This window comes from Nelumbo nucifera, chromosome 2, assembly GCF_055504915.1.
Source record: "Nelumbo nucifera cultivar China Antique chromosome 2, China Antique-T2T, whole genome shotgun sequence".
Lineage (NCBI taxonomy): Eukaryota > Viridiplantae > Streptophyta > Magnoliopsida > Proteales > Nelumbonaceae > Nelumbo > Nelumbo nucifera.
Window position 1 is genome coordinate 10355468 of NC_142650.1, and position 16041 is coordinate 10371508.

Sequence of the window (16041 nt, forward strand, 5' to 3'; positions counted from 1 at the left end):
AACCAGTTCGGTTAACCGCATTTTGCGGTTTGGTTTTCTCGGTTCAGTTCAATTTTTTGATTTTTCATTAACACCCCTATAAAAGGACTTTGAAGTCGCTGTGTACATATCTACAAATTATGCACCAGAAGTAAGGATGTCAATGGACCGGTTTTGGATTGGACCCCGTCCAGTCCAAAATCAATATAGACGAATTGGACGACCAACAAGACATATTGGATCAGATCAATCCAGTCCAAAATATTTATTAGATTGGATTGGACCTGGTCCATCCGTAACAAATTTATATTGGATTAGGTTGGATTAAGCCAATATCTAGTCCATTAATATAAGATAAAAATATGTGTCAATGGATCGAGTTTGGGTTGAAACCAATCTAAATCAAAATGAATTTGAACAGATTGGACGGTCCAAACATTTAATTAGACCGGTCCAAATTGGTCTAAAACATTCATTCGATTGGATTGGACCAAACCCAATCCAATTGACACCCCTAACCGGAGGTGGAACTGGAAGGTTCACAATAATGGTACGACCTATCGTTCTTTTTTTTTTTTCTTTTTCTTTTTTTTTTTGATAAAAGATAGGACCTAGCGTACTTGATACAAGCAGCAAAGCCAACTCCTGATTCCTTATTGTTTTGGGCAAAATTTCACTCATCCGTAAAACACCTGTGACCTTTTGACCTCCAAGCCTTAAATACCAGGGCAGAAGGTCAACCGAATATTTACAGAGTTTACCACATCCAGGCTGCACTCATTTCAGTATTTTTACAACAATTGAAATTAGAAAAAATGGAATAAACCACATTACCGAAATGGGGAAAAATAAAATAAAACACATAATATGCAACCAAAACATCAATCCTTGAGAGAATCCAACCTTCGTCATCTCAGAGCCAACCTTCTAGGGCATAACGCTTTGAACGTTCTCTACCTGGAAAAAACATGCAGTGATTAGATGCAATAAAGAAACAGATCAGCATTTAACAAATGAATGGGAAGGGAAGGGGTGCACAGAATAGGTCTCCCGCACAGGTCAGGTCATATTAATCTTTATACACCCCCTTTCCAGCATTGTCAACGAAATGGCCTGGATAAGATCCCCTTATAAATATGAATATAAATGTATCAAATTTGTAAATAACTATATCCAAATCGATTCAATCCTCGCATCCCTATATCAGTTCTCCCAATATTCTAATCTTAGGCCAATAGCCCCATGTGGAAGGGAAACAATTGGTTTCGTCCTTTTATCTTCTTTTTTAAAATGATTAACGTACATGGTTGGGCATTCTTGAATGCAGTTTAGCAACTCATGTTACATGGCAAAAGACTACTGATATGATTCCTGTCCCCCTCTTAATAAATTTAAGTACTAAACAATGACATGATCACATGAACCAGACATGCCTTTATTGTTGATAAACTGATGTTGTCACCACATCAGTGAGGGGGAGAGTGAAAATAGGGGCTATATATAGATGCAATTACATCCTCAAATATTAGTACACTCCTATAACATAGTATCTTCATCTTATTACTTACCTTAGAGGGGCAATATTGTAATAATATATAGAAGTCTCTCTTACCAAAATACCTAGCCTTTTGGGGGGACGGGTAGAAGTTGATTGATTCAAGGAACCCTTTAGAAGCTGTAAATGTTTTGGGTTTCTGCTTGTTCTCTTTTGACTTTGTTTTCTTAGTTTATAGACATGAACCCTAGAGAATTTAATCTCTCCAGAAGTCTGACAGGCTGTTGAACAATCGAAGGTTCCCACAGTATAAGGCATATAATAAGGGAGGCAAGAGCCCGACATCTAGAGTGAACATATTGTTTAGGTGGATCCCATTGTCTACTAATTTTATCACTGCCTTGGTCCACTTGTACAATCTCCACTATTTTTCTTTGATAAAGATCTTTCATTTGATTGAAAAAGGAATCACACTAGGAGAAGATTTGGGTAACATAATAAGGGAGAAAACGGTGACATGGCTTTGTTGTGTACAATGGAGACTAATAATGCATCAACAAGGATTGAACAGGTTCAGGATTGAAGGCACTAAAACGTCAAAAAGGAGTGCAGTCTTTATTTTCTGTTACAAGTATCACTTTTCCTCCTTGAAGGGTGGTTGTCAGCCTATAAGACATTTATTGAGGCAAGAGAATATATTTCAAGACAAAAGTTTCAAGCTATACCCGACTACCTATTTTAGTGTGCCACTAAATGTCAGATATATCAACTGTGTAAATTCAATATCTGGCACTTTGCCAAGCTGTGCCCTTGCTGTATCTGGGCAATAAAAGTTTCAAGATGAGACATGGCCTACAGTGACTACCGACTACAATGGAACATTATTCACATAGCCAATTCAAATAGCTCAGGCAAGACTCATATGGTGTGACGATGAACTATGATCCATAGAGCGGGTAAGTTATTGACTGTATGGTCTGGATGAGACTGCATTGCACTTAGTAAAGCTACTTATATATCTTAATATACTTACGAATCATATGACTGCATGAGAAGGGTTCCAAGTAACTTACCTCCACATACTTGCAATTTATGGAAAGATGGAATAATCTGTACCACAAGAAAAATCTGATCAAGCTGTGAGAAAGAACGGCTACATATGGAATCAAGCTTGCCTATGGCATCTTCAGTGCCTTCTGTACTTGTGCAAATGCAGCAGGGTGCATTCTACTGATGGCTGCATTAAAAGATGAATCTCCATGAAGAGCAGCACAGGTTTGAAGATTCTCTCTTACTGAACTCTCCAGTGATAACTGTTTGATAGGATCTGAAGCTTTTATCTGATGATAGAAAAAAAATCATTTAAAGTTATAGTAAGAAAAGTTTAAGGACATTGACCTATAACCCCCAAGGTCAGGAAAAGATCCAAGAAATCTTACTTGTCTCCTCCTTAGTTCTTTACTTGAAATGGTGCCTTCACAATGAGATTCAGTAGAGCTAATGTTATCACCACTGTCATTTAGAACAAAGAAAAAAAAAAGATATTATAACTAAAAGGTTGAAAGAGTGAAGTTGTTAACCCTTCAATACCACTAAAATTTACAGAAGTATACCAATTGAAAAAGATAGAATCTATGCAGGAGATCTCACCTTGACTCTTCCTCACCAAAGTCTTCACTTGCACCCAATATCACACTTGTACAGACACTACATGAATTGCTTTGGTAAGTGACACTACATGAATTAAAAAACAGGAATGCTGGTATATATAATTAATTAACTCATGGCATGTTATAGTGCATCAAAGTGATACCTGAGGATCTGATCAAGTTTATCAAGGACTTGAGGTACTCTCAAGGTCAAAATAATTGAAAGAGCTAAACCAAAAGTTTTTCTCTGAATGGATGTTACATTGTCAACCTGTGTCCATGCAGAAAAGAACACAAGAGCTCAATGATACTGGTATCGGTATCAATCCAACATAGGACGAATTAAGGAGTCAAGAGTGATGAATCATCAATACAATCAAATGTAACTCAACTATCAGAATTAGCATATGCAGAATTTCTTGTCTTATAGAGCTTGAAAACCAACTTTGAAGAAGCTTCTTATCTTTTACTGGAAACAAAAAATATCTTATAGAGCTGGAAAGATAAAGTTCAAATAAGCTATTACATCAACACTAAGATGAGGGCACAAATTTCTCCTAGATTTCCAGTCCAACCGTGGGGACCCATAGAGCAATGTCCTCAAGCCAGAGTTGGAACCAGGAGGTGTGTTGAATCTCAGTGACTAATGAAATTTCAAGGAAGTCAATTTTCCTTGATGGTTGACCTATCTATACCCAGAGTCACTCTGGAGAGTGCTGTGTGGCACTTTAAATTGATAAACAAGGGATAAAGTGCTCTAGTATTTAATAAGACAGTTAAAACAAATATATAGCATCAGTAAGACACCAAATAGATCATTTGCCAAGTCACAAAACAACTGAACAAGAACACAAAAGAGTGCACCTTGTCTACCAAAAAACGTTTAGACAAATGCCATAATGTTCCTCATGAAAATGGAAACCTTTTAGGTGATATTTTTTGCTTTGGATTTGCTGAACTTAACTCTAATGAAAGTTAGGTTGTGGAGACTGGAGAGGGCATTCTGATGCATGATCTTTAATGCAGCACAGAACATGAAGATATCATCTGACTAGTATTTCATTCGGTGATTTAAAAGGTGTGCCTAGGTGCACAGACGAGGTGCATTTTAGGGTATGTGTACATGAAATGCGCATTTTAGGGTTATGTGCCTCGTCTAGGTCCCAGGCGAAGTATTTTCAAAAGGCGTGTGCCTGGTCGCCTCAAGGCAAGCCCAAACAAGTCCATAATTCCATATTAGGGTCTTAAATTCTTAAATGTCTTTTAAAAATATCTTTTATCAGGATGAATGAATGAGCAACATTGGCAAATATGGGGTTTTTAGAGCTTCGGTGAACAAGCGAAGTGAGCGAATTTGAAGACCCTAATATGGACTTGTTTGGGCTTGCCTCGAGGGGCTTGGTATAAAGGTGGCTTGTATAATCAAGAATGCGTAATTTTTAACATCACATTAGCTAATTGAAGTAATGCAATTGGGAAAAAAAATAAAGAGATTAAGCATGCTTGAATATGTTTTATATGTTATGCTTGATTTCATTTTTAAATTTTTATCTTAAATATGTTTTACATGTTATGTTCATGTATTTTAATGTGAGATAATATGCTTTTTTTTAAAGAATTTATTTTAAATATTAAGTTTACATTTTTAATTAATAATGTGTTTAATATTTTAATAATCTGCATTTTTATTTTTTTGGCTTTTTTTTTGCATTACTATGCCTTGCTTCAAAAAGGCATGCTCCTCACATTGTGCACATTTTTTGCATTTTTTGCGCCTTTTTTTGCATTTTTGAGAACAAAATGGCCCTTGCACTTTTTTTTGTGCCTTTCACTTTTAAAACAGTAGTTTCATCCTTGTGGAATTAGTGACAGAAAAGGAAATTTCAAATATCTCTACTAAATTGACTATTCTGAGTGGAGAAGAATACTTTTTATGATAGAAGAAGAGGAGAAAAGCACAAGGAGTGAATATAAGCAACATTGTTCCATTTTACATTGAGAAGAAATCATGAAAGGTGCATGTTATAGAAGGAATCACCATCATCATCCAAGCCTCATCACAACTATATGGGGTTCGATACATGAATCCTGTTTCTCCATTCCGTTCTGTTTAATGCCATTGCCATAACCATAGTTAAATTATTATCATTTAAATCATTTCTTACTACTTTAACTTGTGCTTTTTTTTACCCCTACCCCTTTAAGCCCCTTCAAGTTGCAATAGATCAGTTCTTATGGGTGCTGTCAAAGGCTGCCTTCTATGCATGTGATCAAACCATCTTAGTCTACTTCCTCTCATTTTATCACCCCTATTGGAGCTACTCCCAAGTTCCTTTGAATGACTTAATTTCTGACCCTATCCTTTTCTAGTTTTTTCCACTCATCCATCTCAGATGAATTTCTGCCACAAACAATGGACATGTTTCTTGACTGCCCAACACTCTGTTCCATACAGCATAGCTGGCCTTACAACTGTTTTATAGAATTTTCCTTTTAATCTAAGTGGTACTTATCACATAAGATTCTAGATGCACCCCTCCATTTTGCCCATCTTACTCTGATATATGCTTTGTGAAGAAAAGTAGAAGAAGCTGAAAGGTTTCAGCAAGAGAGAAAGAAAGAGAAGAAGAAAAGAGAGTGGGATGTCGCCAGAATTGAAAGATTTGGCCGCCAACCTCTCTTGATTTATATACTTAAATAAAAGAATGAAAGATTACAAAGATACCCTTTGTAGGGAAGCTACTTTAAGTAGCTGAACAGTCACAACTTAAAATTAACATAAACTAATGGGCCTAAGGCCCAATAACTTCCTAACTAAATAACATAAATAAAAATAAAACAAAGCTGGGCCCAATAACTTAAAATTGGCCCAAACTCAACATTCCCCCTCAAGTTGGGAGTAAATGTCACCCATTCCCAACTTGTGTAGATCATGCTCTAGCTTGTTTCTTGTAACACCTTTTGTAAGAAGAATCAGCAAGCTGCAAATCAGAAGCAATGTATGGAAGAAAAACTTCCCCTGAGGTCACCCTTTCTCTTATGAAATGTCTGTCCACTTCAATGTGCTTTGTCTTGTCATGCTAAATTGGATTGTGGGCAATGTTAATTGCTGCCTGATTATCACAATACAACATCATAGGTTCTTCTGCCTCAAAACCAATTTCTCCTAACAAGGAACGGATCCAGAGAAGCTCTGAAACTCCATGTGCCATGGCTCTGTATTCAGCTTTTGCACTTGACCTTGCCACAATTGTCTCTGTCTTACTTTTCCATGAAACTAGATTGCCTCCAACAAAAGTGCAAACTCCTGATGTAGATCTCCTGTCATCTAGGCATCCTGCCCAATCAACATCTGCGTAAGCCTCTAGCTTCAACTGTCCATGGTCAGCAAATAGTATTCCTCTACCAGGGTGTCCCTTTAGATAAGTAAGAATCCTATCAACAGCCTCCCAATGCTGGACTCATGGGACATGCATGTATTGACTCACCACACTCACTACATAAGAGATGTCTGGTCTTGTCAGACATAAATATAGCAACCGCCCCACTAGCCTCTGATATCCCCCAATGTCCTTCACTAGCTCACCTTCTGATGCATTAATTCTGTGATTTTGATCAATAGGAGTACTAGCTGCCTTTGTTCCAAATTTCCTTGTTTCTTGTAAAAGGTCTAGAACATACTTCCTCTGAGAAATAAAAATTCCATGCTTTGATCTTGTGACCTCAATGCCCAAAAAATACCTCAGCTCCCCAAGATCCTTAATTTATGTTAGAGTGAGCCGAATAGGGGTAGTTTAGTAATCTCATGTCAGTTAAGTACTTTGCTTATGTGGCTATTTTATTAGAGCACTCTGCCCCACACTTAAGTGTGAGCAATTTAGTCTTCGTAAGGGTAATTAGAACCTAATAAACATAAGGGGGTCGACTGAATGGGTGACTAATCAGTTTCGACTAAACCCTCCTATTCTCTCTTTCTCTTGTCTTCTTCCTCGTCTTCTTCTTCTTCACTGGTTCGGATTACTGTAGCTGCTCCAAAACATGGTATCAGAGCGAGGTTTCTGACCTGCTTCCGCTTGCAAAGCATCTCAGCTGTGTTCGTGACACCCTCTTCTTCGTTTCTGGTTAGTTAATGGAGAGAGCTGGTTCGCCCTAGGTCTGAGACATCACAGTTCGTTGCTCTCTTCTGCGCACAGTTTTCTTCATCAAGGAAGGTGATTTCAGCAGTGAATGGTTGGCTGATACTCTCAAAGGAAGGTTGGTTATTTAGTCCTTCTGTGTTGCTGGTATTTCTGGGTAGGAGCCCTTCAAGAATCAGTTAGTACTGATTAGAACCTAGAGAACTAGGTTCATTGTTGCCCTAAGAAGGGCTGTGTGTGCAGTAGCCGAATGGTGTAGGGCTGCTGTGAGTTGTTGAGTGGTGTTAGGGCTGCTGTAGGTGGCTGAGTGGTGTAAGGTGGAATGCAGTGACCTTGCCGAGCTCCTTGTGGTCGTGTAATGCCCTCTCAAGTGTGTTAAACAAATCTGAACTGGGTGTAGCAGTTTGACTGTGTTGTGGTGCTTGTGATGCACAATTTTTTTTTATTGTGTGGTTGTAAGAGGGCTTACTGTTGTGTTGTGGTGCTTGTGATGCTTATGTGGGTCGTAGGTGTGTGAAGTCAGCAGTAGTGTGAAGAAGAACAAGTGTGTGCTCCCACTGTTGTGTTTAGGGGCTGCAATAGGTGCTGAAGTATCAAACTGTGAACAACATCAATCAGCTTGTAGCTGAGAAGTAAGGTTAGAGGCAACTGAAAAAAAGTACAATGGCAGCAATAGGAGATGGCTACAATGATCAGAAACCTAATGTGGTAATTTCCTCCGACTACCTAGGGGTACAAATGACCTCAATTAAGCTGAATGGGGAGAACTATGTTCCATGGGCTAAATCAGTGGAAGTGTTTCTCAAGGCAAAGAAGAAAGTAAAGCATGTAAGAGATGAAAAGCCATCCAGGGTTTGATGATTGGGAGCAAGAAGATGCTCAAATCATGACTTGGCTGTGGAATAGTATGGAACCCAAAATTAGTGCCAACTTCATGTTCCTTGATACGGCTAAGGATATATGGGTGCATGCTAAGAAGCTACATTCTGGACAAGATAACACAACAAGAGTGTATCAACTTTATCAGGAGTATTTTGATTTACAACAAGGAACCAAAACTCTAGAAGAGTACTATGCCAGCATGAAGAATATAAGGAATGAACTCAATGTCTATCACCCCCTTACTCCAGATATTAAAGTTCAGCAACAGCAAAGGGAGCAACTAGATGTTACAAGATTTTTAGTGGGGCTGAAGTCGGAATATGAACCAGTTAGAGCCCAAATATTGGGGGGCTCTACTCTTCCTACACTTGAGGAAGTATTCTCAAGGCTTCGTAGAATTTCTTTGGGACAGACAGAGAACTCCACACAGTCTGATAGATCAGCACTTGTGACAGCTCGAGGGTTTGGACATAGTACAAGAGGGGGAGGTCATGCTCCCCGAGGGGGCCGTGGTAGTTCCATGATTAGTTGGGGTGGTCGTGACTCAGGGGTTGGCCGTGGCAGAGGGAAGAATAACTCTACAAGGAAATGTACTCATTGTGGTAGAGAGGGACACACAGTGAATTTTTGTTATGATCTACATGGCCCTCCCTCTAAATGGGCTAATCATGCTGTAGCAGGTGAGGTTGATATCAGTGACAGTAAACTGGCAGACCGAACTCCTCCCACATCTACATCTACCTCTGGGAGGGAAATGGTAAGCATACCGCGTGATGAGTATGAACGGTTCCTTCAAACTACTTCACATCATACCACTGCCACACTTGCCCAATCAGGTATTGCTTGCATGTCATCTAAAACCTCTCCCTGGATTATTGACTCTGGAGACTCAGATCATATGACCGGGACTCCAGGTGTGTTCTCTTCTCTTTCTGAAACCTCCACATCATAAACTGTTACACTTGCCAATGGGTCCTCATCTCCCATATGTGGGGTTGGTAATGTTGACATGGCTTCTGTGCCCTTATCATCTGTTTTATATGTCCCTAAGTTTCCATTCAATCTTATGTCTGTTAGTAAAATAACCCAAGCTCTTAACTGTTCTGTTACCTTCATTCCTTCCACTTGCGTTTTTCAGGATCTCAAGACGGGGAAGAAGATTGGTGGGGGGCATGAAGCTGGTGGACTGTATTATCTTGATGGCGGTGGATCTTCAATTGCTCTTCAGACTTCACTTACTCCTCTACAATGGCATTGCCGACTGGGACATCCATCTCTCAAGGCTCTCAAGATTTTGGTCCCGTCATTGAGTCATTTATCAGTTTTGCAATGTGAGTCATGTCAGTTTGGGAAACATCGTCGTGTGTCCTTCAGTCCAAGAGTTGAGAGTCATATGTTGAGTCCTTTTTCTTTGGTTCATTCAGATGTTTGGGGTCCAATCAAAATAGAGTCTTATAATGGGTACAAGTATTTTGTCTCCTTTATTGATGATTGTTCAAGAATGACATGGATTTACTTATAATGGGTACAAGTATTTTGTCTCCTTTCAAAAATTCCATGCTGAAATACGCACACAATTTGGTGTTCCAATCAAAATTCTCTGTTCAGATAATGGTCGTGAATACTTTCTTACTTCATTTCAATAGTATTTAGAACAACATGGCATTATTCATTAGACATCATGTGCATACACCCCTCAACAAAATGGGGTAGCTGAACGAAAGAACCGTCAGCTTCTTGAAACTGCTCGGTCTAATCTTCACCACATGAATGTTCCTAAACGTTTTTGGAGTGATGCTGTATTCACTGCATGTTTTCTCATTAATCGGATGCCCTCCTTCATCCTTCATGGTCGGTCCCCCTTCTCTATCTTGTTTCCCACTTTATCTCCATTCCCATTAATTCCTCGTGTCTTTGGTTGTGTGTGCTTTGTCCACAATCTGAGCCTTGGAATAGACAAGCTAGATGCACGCTCAATTAAATGTGTCTTCCTTGGCTACTCACGGACTCAAAAAGGGTACAAGTGTTATAATCCCATTACCCGGAAGTGCTATGTCTGCCCTGATGTCACCTTTTTTGAGTCAGTCCCCTTCTTCTCAAGTCCTGAAGCGCCTTCGTCTCCACCCGCACTTCCTCTTCCTCTCCCTATCAGTGATCCAGTTCCAGATGTTGTTGTTGGAGTAGACTCATCACCTCATCCCGTGCAGATCACCACCGAACGTCCACCAATCCGGCAAGTGTATACACGTCGAACGACACCGGCCCCTCCTCCAGCTTCTACCTCATCTGCGGATCCTCTCATGGCTCCTATTGTTGAACCTTCAGACCTTGACCTACCCATTGCCTTACGGAAAGGTAAACGCAGTTCTACCCTCCATCCCATTTCCAATTTTGTTTCATTATCTCGTCTTTCTACATCACATCGCCAGTTTGTTTCCCTTTTATCCTCTATTTCCATACCTAACAATGTTCAAGAAGCTCTCAGTTCACCTGATTGGCGGCGGGCAATGGAGGAGGAACTTTCTGCTCTTCAACATACTCAAACGTGGGAACTTACTACTCTCCCACCTGGTAAGCATGCTGTGGGATGTAAATGGGTGTATACTGTGAAATACTTGCCAGATGGTAGTGTGCAGCGTCTGAAGGCCAGACTTGTTGCTAAAGGTTACTCACAATTGTATGGAGTGGACTACATGGAGACATTCTCTCCGGTGGCTAAGATTGGTTCTGTTCGTGTACTAATTTCCTTGGCAGTTATGTATGATTGGCCTCTGTTTCAGCTTGATATAAAGAATGCCTTTCTCCATGGTGATCTTGTGGAGGAGGTATATATGGAGCAACCACCTGGGTTTGTTGCTCAGGGGGAGGATGGTAAGGTATGCAGATTGAAGAAGGCAATTTATGGGCTAAAACAATCGCCGCGTGCTTGGTTTGGGAAGTTCAGTGAAGTGGTGAAGAGTTTTGGAATGAAGCAGTGCCAGGTAGATCACTCAGTGTTCAGCTATGACTCAGAAGCTGGGAAGATTCTATTAGTGGTCTATGTGGATGATATTGTCATTACTGGCAGTGATAAATTGGGGATTGGAAAATTAAAGGTATTTCTGCAAAATCATTTCCAAACAAAAGATTTTGGAACATTGAAATATTTCTTGGGAATAGAGGTTGCCGGGTCAAAACAAGGTGTAAATCAGTGCCAAAGAAAATATGTTCTTGATCTATTGGAAGAAACAGGATTGTTAGGTGCAAAACCGGCTGAGACCCCTATGGAACCAAATGTTAAGTTGGGCAGTGATACAGGAGAAGTATTTGAAGATCCTGGAAGGTATAGATGACTAGTGGGGAAGCTGAACTATCTAACTATCACGAGACCCGACGTATTCTTTGCAGTCAGTGTGGTGAGCCAATTCATGCAGGTCCCTCGTATACCTCACTGAGATGCAATTCTTAGAATTGTGAGGTATCTGAAAGGAGCCCCAGGCCGTGGACTATTGTATAAACCAGGAGGAAAACTTGAAGTAGTGGGGTATACAGATGCAGACTGGGCAGGCTCAGTGAATGATAGAAGATCTACTACGGGCTATTGCACATTTCTTGGAGGAAATCTTGTGACGTGGAAGAGTAAAAAGCAGACGGTTGTGGCCAGAAGTGGTGCTGAAGCCGAGTATAGGGCCATGGCACATACTACCTGTGAGTTAGTGTGGTTGAGGAATCTTCTACAAGAAATTGGGTTTCACATGGATAAACCTATGAGACTGTATTGTGACAACCAAGCTGCACTCCATATCTCATCCAATCCTGTATTTCATGAGAGAACAAAGCACATAGAGGTTGATTGCCACTTTGTGAGGGAGAAGGTCCTTGTTGGAGAGATAAACACAGAACATGTGGGCTCGAATGATCAATGGGCAGATTTGTTTACAAAAGCTCTAAACTCGGGGAAAGTGAACCATCTATGTAACAAGCTGTGATTATATGACATATATTCTCCAGCTTGAGGGGGAGTGTTAGAGTGAGCCGAATAGGGGTAGTTTAGTAATCTCATGTCAGTTAAGTACTTTGCTTATGTGGCTGTTTTATTAGAGCACTCTGCCCCACACTTAAGTGTGGGCAGTTTAGTCTTTGTAAGGGTAATTAGAACCTAATAAACATAAGGGGGTCGACTGAATGGGTGACTAATCAGTTTCGACTAAACCCTCCTGTTCTCTCTTTCTCTTGTCTTCTTCCTCATCTTCTTCTTCCTTCTTCACTGGTTTGGATTACTGTAGCTGCTCCAAAACAATTTCAAATTCTCTGTGCAGATTCTTCGTCAAACTGTCAATTTCACTCAGGTCATTTCCTGTAACTACAATGTCATCCACATAAACTATCAAAACTGACACCAGGGACCCCCTTCGCTTCATAAACAAAGTATGGTCTGACTGAGTCTGAGTATAGCCAAAAGCGATCAAGACTTTCCTGAACTTGTCAAACCACACTATGGGAGACTATTTTAAACCATAAAGAGACTTCTTCAATCTGCATACCCTCCCCTTTTTAGCATCACTGTAGAAACCAACAGGAAGATCCATATATACTTCTTCTTGCAGGTCCCCATTAAGAAAGACATTTTTTACATCAAGTTGGAAAAGGGGCCGAGAATATGTAGCAACGAGAGAGAAGAAACCGAGCAGAAGTCATTTTTGCAACTGGTGCAAAAGTCTCTAAGTAATCAATGCCATAGGTTTGAGTGTACTCTTTCGCAACCGGTCTAGCCTTATACCTTTCTATACTTCCATCTGCCTTATATTTAACTGTATAAACCCATCTACACCCAACAGTCTCCTTGCCCTCTGGTAGATCCACAATCTCCCACATCTAATTCTTAATTAAAGCTGCCATTTCTTCCTGCATAGTTGTCTTCCACTCAGGTTTGGAGAGAGCCTCACTAACTCCCTTGGGTATAGACACAGAGCGAGGGAAAAAAGGAAGGCTCGATAAGGAGAAAGTCCATTGTTGGAGAGATACTGTGAGATACAATGAGTAGTACACTTTCTCTTCCCTTTTCTGAGTGCAATAGAAAGGTCCAGGTCATCTGAGTGTAATGGGGTTAGTGGAATCAATAGGAACTGAAACACTAGAGGGATCAAGAGGAATACCTGAGTCAGTGTCAACCGAATTTGGAGTCTCTGAGGAACCGATAGGATGTGATGTGGGTTCTTCTGTAGTGGAATCAACCTCCCTGTGAAGTCATAGGCACTGCCGTGAGTAACACTGAGAAACTGGACACAAGGGAGGTGGTAAGGTAGGTGATATAGGTAGATTAGACATAGGACGGTCAAACACAAGAGTGGACACAAGGACTGAAACCGGAAGAGGAATAGACTGCTCACTTCCTTCCCCAAAACACTCCCCCCTGAGAAGAACCCTTCGGGAAAAAAGATGTGGACTCAAAAAAGGTGACATCCATAGTAACATACTGACTCCCAGAGACTGGGTCATAGCAATAATACCCTTTCTGATTTTCTGCATACCCAAGAAAAACACATTTCTTTGCTTTCGGATCAAGCTTCGAGCGGTGAGGACCAAGAACATGAGCAAAACAAACACAACCAAAAATCCTGAGAGGAATATGGAACATCTCCCCCTCAAGAAAAAGGAGGTTGAATGGGGTGCCAAATCCAAGAACATGAGAAGGCACCCTATTAATCAGAAAGACTGTTGTGAGAACTGCATCACCCCAAATCGAACTGGAACAGTAGATGTGATCATCATGCTCCTCTCAATCTCAACAACGTGTTTGTTCTTCCTTTCTGCTGCACCATTTTGCTGTGGATTGTAAGAACTGCTCTGATGAATTACTCCATACTCTGATAGATACGAAGCAAGATTCTTTTCAAAATATTCCTTTGCATTGTCTGATCTGAACACTTTCACTTGTACCCCAAACTGTGTTAGCACCATCTGATGAAACTGTCGAACCAATGATGGTACCTCATCACGGGATCTCATCAAGTAAATCCAAGAATACCGAGAAAAATCATCCACAAATAAAAGAAAGTATCGGTAGCCACCCATAGAAGGAACATGGTATGGTCCCCACACATCAATATGAATAACATCAAAAGCAGATGAACACCTTTTATTACTGGCTTTAAATGAATGTCTACAATGTTTTCCAAGCATACAACCTTCACACTCTAAGCTAGACAAATTAGCAGACTCAAATAACTTTGGAAATAAGAAACGCAAAGAAGTAAAAGACAAATGTCCCAAAAGATTATGCCAAAGCATAATCTGACCCACAGACTCTGACTCAAAATCCCTGCTAACATGATAACTTTGATGATTGGGAAGCGCATCCAGAAAGTAGATTCCATTCACCTCACGACCACTCCCAATCGTCCTTTTTGAAACCAGATCCTGCAAAACACAATGGCCAGGAGAAAAAATGTTATGGGCCCGGGAATAGGATCTCGTCACGGGTCGGTCCACGGGGAAAACCCTCTGTTTTCCCTTGTTCCTCCCTTTGTTCAAGAGATCACCTAACTCTCCTTTACTCTCTTTCTTAACTGAATATTCGATATCCTCATTCAATAATGGTGTCTCCTTAAATAGGAGATTACAAGAGTCCTAATCTTAGGGAGTCTCCTTGCTGAATAGGGAGACTTCCAATTCTATCTTGCTAAGGATAAGATAAGCTAATCCTAATCTGATAACAAGATAAACTAATCCTAATCTGATAACAAGATAAACTAATCCTAATATGATAATAAGATAAACTAATCCTAATCTGATAATAAGATAAACTAATCCTAATCTGATAACAAGATAAACTAATCCTAATATGATAATAAGATAAACTAATCCTAATCTGATAATAAGATAAACTAATCCTAATCTGATAACTTACTAACAAGATAAGATAAGAGCAATAGAATAAGATAAGAACAGGCAAGATGATCTAATCTAATCTGGCGGTGGGTCAGGTTCCTGTTGCTGCCGGCGGCGATGGTACGTCTTTCCGAGGAATGCGTCCATAACAAAAAATCACTGAGCAATTCAAGTTCTTAGTCAAACTACTAATAGATAACAAGTTAGTACTCAATTTGGGTACAGGGAGAATAGAGGGTAGGGAAATAGAACCAATTATCTTGACAGACCCCATTCCAGCAATGGAAAAATGAGATCCGTCGGCTGTGGAAACTTTGTCTCTACCAGAGCAGAGTTGTTAAGAGGAGAAAATAGTGGAACTATGGGTCCATGCTCTGAGACTCTAGAATCTATAATCCAAGGAGGTCCCTCCTTACCTGTAGTAGAAACATAGTTTGCAGTGGCATGTGAACTACCTGTATAAGTAAAGGAAATAGAATGTCCACCACCAGATCCACCTGTACCTAGCTATCCAGCTGGTAACGGATTAGGGCTGACTGTATCTCGCTGATTAAGTAATTGCCCATATCTCTCAAGTTTGGTCCTCACTGCAGCAGCTGCAACAAACTCCAAAGTAGTTGTAGTAGGGGGTCCAAGTAAGTCACCAGTTACTGCCATATTAACATTTCCCTTCTTGTTTTTGAGTCTATTCGACACAAGGTGAGGGTGAAGCTTCCAGCAAGTATCTCTCGTGTGTTTAGGCTTCTTACAGTAGTCACAGATCAAATCCTTCTTATCTTCCTTCCTGATTTCACTGCCACCCCGATCTCCACTTTGTTTAGGTTTCACAGTACTAACCATGCCTAACTGCTCAAGACCCAAATTCTTCATCATCACATTCCTACTCTCTTCCCCTAATACAAAGGCATATGCCTGAGAGAGTAACACTAACCTTGGAAAGGATATGCCTTGGAATGTCATACTCGGGATTAAGGCCAGGAAGAAATTCAAAGACTCTATTCTTCTCTAAGAGCTTTTGGTAGGTAGCTGC

At 40.3% G+C, this 16041-nt stretch overlaps 1 protein-coding gene across 1 annotated transcript in view; it reads right to left on the reverse strand.

Annotated features, from left to right (window-relative positions):
* Positions 1–599: 599 nt before the first annotated feature.
* LOC104594940 (ARM repeat superfamily protein) overlaps positions 600–16041 on the reverse strand; it is a 107004-nt gene continuing 91562 nt past the window's right edge. The window contains exons 21-25 of the mRNA XM_010255498.3: positions 3288–3394; positions 3125–3181; positions 2914–2986; positions 2548–2814; positions 600–936 (exon numbers count right to left, since the gene is read on the reverse strand). Of these exons, the coding sequence (XP_010253800.1) occupies positions 2650–2814; positions 2914–2986; positions 3125–3181; positions 3288–3394 (402 nt within the window). The 3' untranslated portion in view covers positions 600–936; positions 2548–2649. The remainder of the gene's footprint in view (positions 937–2547; positions 2815–2913; positions 2987–3124; positions 3182–3287; positions 3395–16041) is intronic.